General features: G+C 52.0%; 1 protein-coding gene across 1 annotated transcript; it reads left to right on the top strand.

Annotated features, from left to right (window-relative positions):
- Positions 1 to 2: 2 nt before the first annotated feature.
- PEX12 (peroxisomal biogenesis factor 12) lies at positions 3 to 2189 on the top strand. The gene is made up of 3 exons (XM_010178767.1): positions 3 to 41; positions 336 to 877; positions 1758 to 2189. Exons 1-3 carry the CDS (start codon positions 3 to 5, stop codon positions 2155 to 2157), a joined length of 981 nt encoding a protein of 326 aa, XP_010177069.1. The 3' UTR covers positions 2158 to 2189.
- The last annotated feature ends 228 nt before the right edge of the window (positions 2190 to 2417 follow it).

Below are 2417 nucleotides of genomic sequence, written 5' to 3'. Positions count from 1 at the left end.
TGATGGCCGCCGTGAAACCTGCCTTGCAGCACCTGGTCAAGGTAAGGGGGAAACGGGACGCAGGCCTGGGCCGAGGGGGGGAAAGAGGAGGGGCCTCCCTGCAGGCCTGGAGGCACCGAGGGGCCCGGAGGGTGAGGGAGCTGAGGAGAAACCGCTGCAGAGAGGGACCCTTGGGGGCTGCACAGCTCGTTCATCGCCAGCGTTTCCCTGTGGCCGCGCTCACAAGCTGGCAGAACAGCTTCGACCCACCCAGCTCGCCTTATGAAGTGTTAATTTAGTCTAATTTCACGTATTGGTCCGCTTTGAGTTCCTCCCGTTTGTGTCCCTTGCCGTAGGTAGTCGCCGAGTCTAATCCTGGCCGCTACGGCTTCCTCTGGCGCTGGTTTGATGAGATCTACGTCCTTCTGGATGTGCTGCTCCAGCAGCACTACCTGGCCAGGTGCAGCGCCTCCTTTTCTGAAAACTTCTACAGCTTAAAGAGGATACCCACAAACTGCAGGCAGCAGCCCCTGGCCACCGCTGGCCTGCCAAAGAGGCAGCACTGGAAGTCTCTCCTCTTGCTGGTTCTTGTTCCTTACCTGAAGGGAAAGCTAGAGAAACTGGTGTCCAGCCTGAGGGAAGAGGATGAGTACTCCATCCACCCTCCCTCGTCATCCTGGAAGCGCTTTTACAGAGCCTTCCTAGCTGCCTATCCCTTCGTAAACATGACCTGGGAGGGCTGGTTTCTTATCCAGCAACTGTGCTACATCCTCGGGAAAGCTCAGCATCATTCGCCCATGCTGCGGCTGGCGGGTGTCCGCCTGGTCAGGCTGACTGCAGAGGATATCCAGGCCCTGGAGAAGAAATTGGCTGGAGGCATCTCAAGTCAACCACCCAGGTATGTCAGAATGTGGCTTAGCTGCTGCCTTCTAGAGGGTTGTGCGAGTGCATCGATTTGGAGGTGATGCTGCAAGTAAAACTGTCTTGTTCTCCAGAAGTTCTTCAAGATGAAGTTTACCTCTGCTAAAATGTGCTCCAGAAGGGTATTTCATTAGTGTGAAAGGGTGTATCATTACTGTAAGTAAGGAAACAAGTGGCAGGGATTAGCTTCACAAGATTTTTGTGGTAATAAAATTGCAGTGCTTTGGGGGTTTTTTTTTGGCACTCCAGCCTTTATCCTGCTCAGTCCTCACCTGCACTTTTCTAACAAGGGAAGTAAATAGCAACAATATTGCTAAAAGGACTGAAACGTAGCTGCTTGACTTCTCTGAGCAGCAGCTAGTTGTGACCATGCTTATTGTCCTGTAAAACGTTGATCCATGAGTGAAACACTCTGTGGCCCGGGTCCCTTTAATCCAAACTCTTTCAGTTTAGGCTTCTGAACAAAACACGACTTGAAGCTTTCTTGAAATACAAAGAATCTGTGAGAAAGCTCCCAGCAGATGCCTCAGTACAGACATGGGATACGTTGACCAACTTCCTTAGCATTAAGGAAGTTAATGTTTCCTCACCTCCCAGAGAGGTTGTGGAGTCTCCTTCTCTGGACACATTCAAAACCAACTTGGACACATTCCTGTGTGACCCAGTTTAGGTGATCCTGCTCTGGTAGGGGTTGGACTGGATGAGCTTTCGAGGTTCCTCCCAACTCCTGAGATTCTGTGATTCTGTGATTAAGAAGCTGCATAAGACAGCGTGACTTTCTCCAAGTCCTTTTTGCCTTGGTTTGCAGATGGGCCGATGTGCGGTAGTGATTTTTCCGTATCTTCTCTGTTTCACAGCATTAAAACACAAGTGCAGTCAGCAGTGAGGAAAGCGCTGGGTGGCATTGCCTTCTCCCTGTCCACCGGGCTGTCCGTCAGCGTGTTCTTCCTCCAGTTCCTGGACTGGTGGTACTCCTCAGAGAACCAAGAGACCATCAAATCTCTGACAGCGCTCCCAACTCCTCCACCCCCCGTGCACCTCGACCAGGGGGGCAGCTCAGCTCTCTTACCCAGATTGAAGACCATGTGCCCTCTGTGCCGCAAAGTCCGTGTCAATGCCACGGCCCTGTCCACCTCTGGCTTCGTGTTTTGCTACCGCTGCGTGTACGGTTACGTGAAGACTCACCAGCGCTGCCCAGTCACCGGCTACGCCACAGAGCTGCAGCACCTCGTCAAACTGTACTCTCCCGAGAGCTGAAAGACCTGCCCTGTGCTGCTGGAGATGCATCTCTGGGTAGCAGTGAGCCTAAATTTGCCCCTTTTATATCCTATAGAAGACTTTGACCACTACAGCTCATCAGTGAGCTCTGAAGCTCCTTTGAACTTAGTGGTAAATCAGAGTTTTGCTGCCTTTGCAAATTCTCATAAGGCTCTTCCCTGTTCAAACATCCTGTGACAGTTTCAGAGGGATCTGACAGCCACAGTCTGCCAGCCAGCACAGAAATGCCTTCAAAGAGC

Source organism: Mesitornis unicolor, unplaced genomic scaffold, assembly GCF_000695765.1.
Source record: "Mesitornis unicolor isolate BGI_N332 unplaced genomic scaffold, ASM69576v1 scaffold31802, whole genome shotgun sequence".
NCBI classification, from domain to species: Eukaryota; Metazoa; Chordata; class Aves; order Mesitornithiformes; family Mesitornithidae; genus Mesitornis; species Mesitornis unicolor.
The sequence above is the reverse complement of the archived record's forward strand: the minus strand, read 5'-3'. Positions and strand labels throughout refer to the sequence as shown.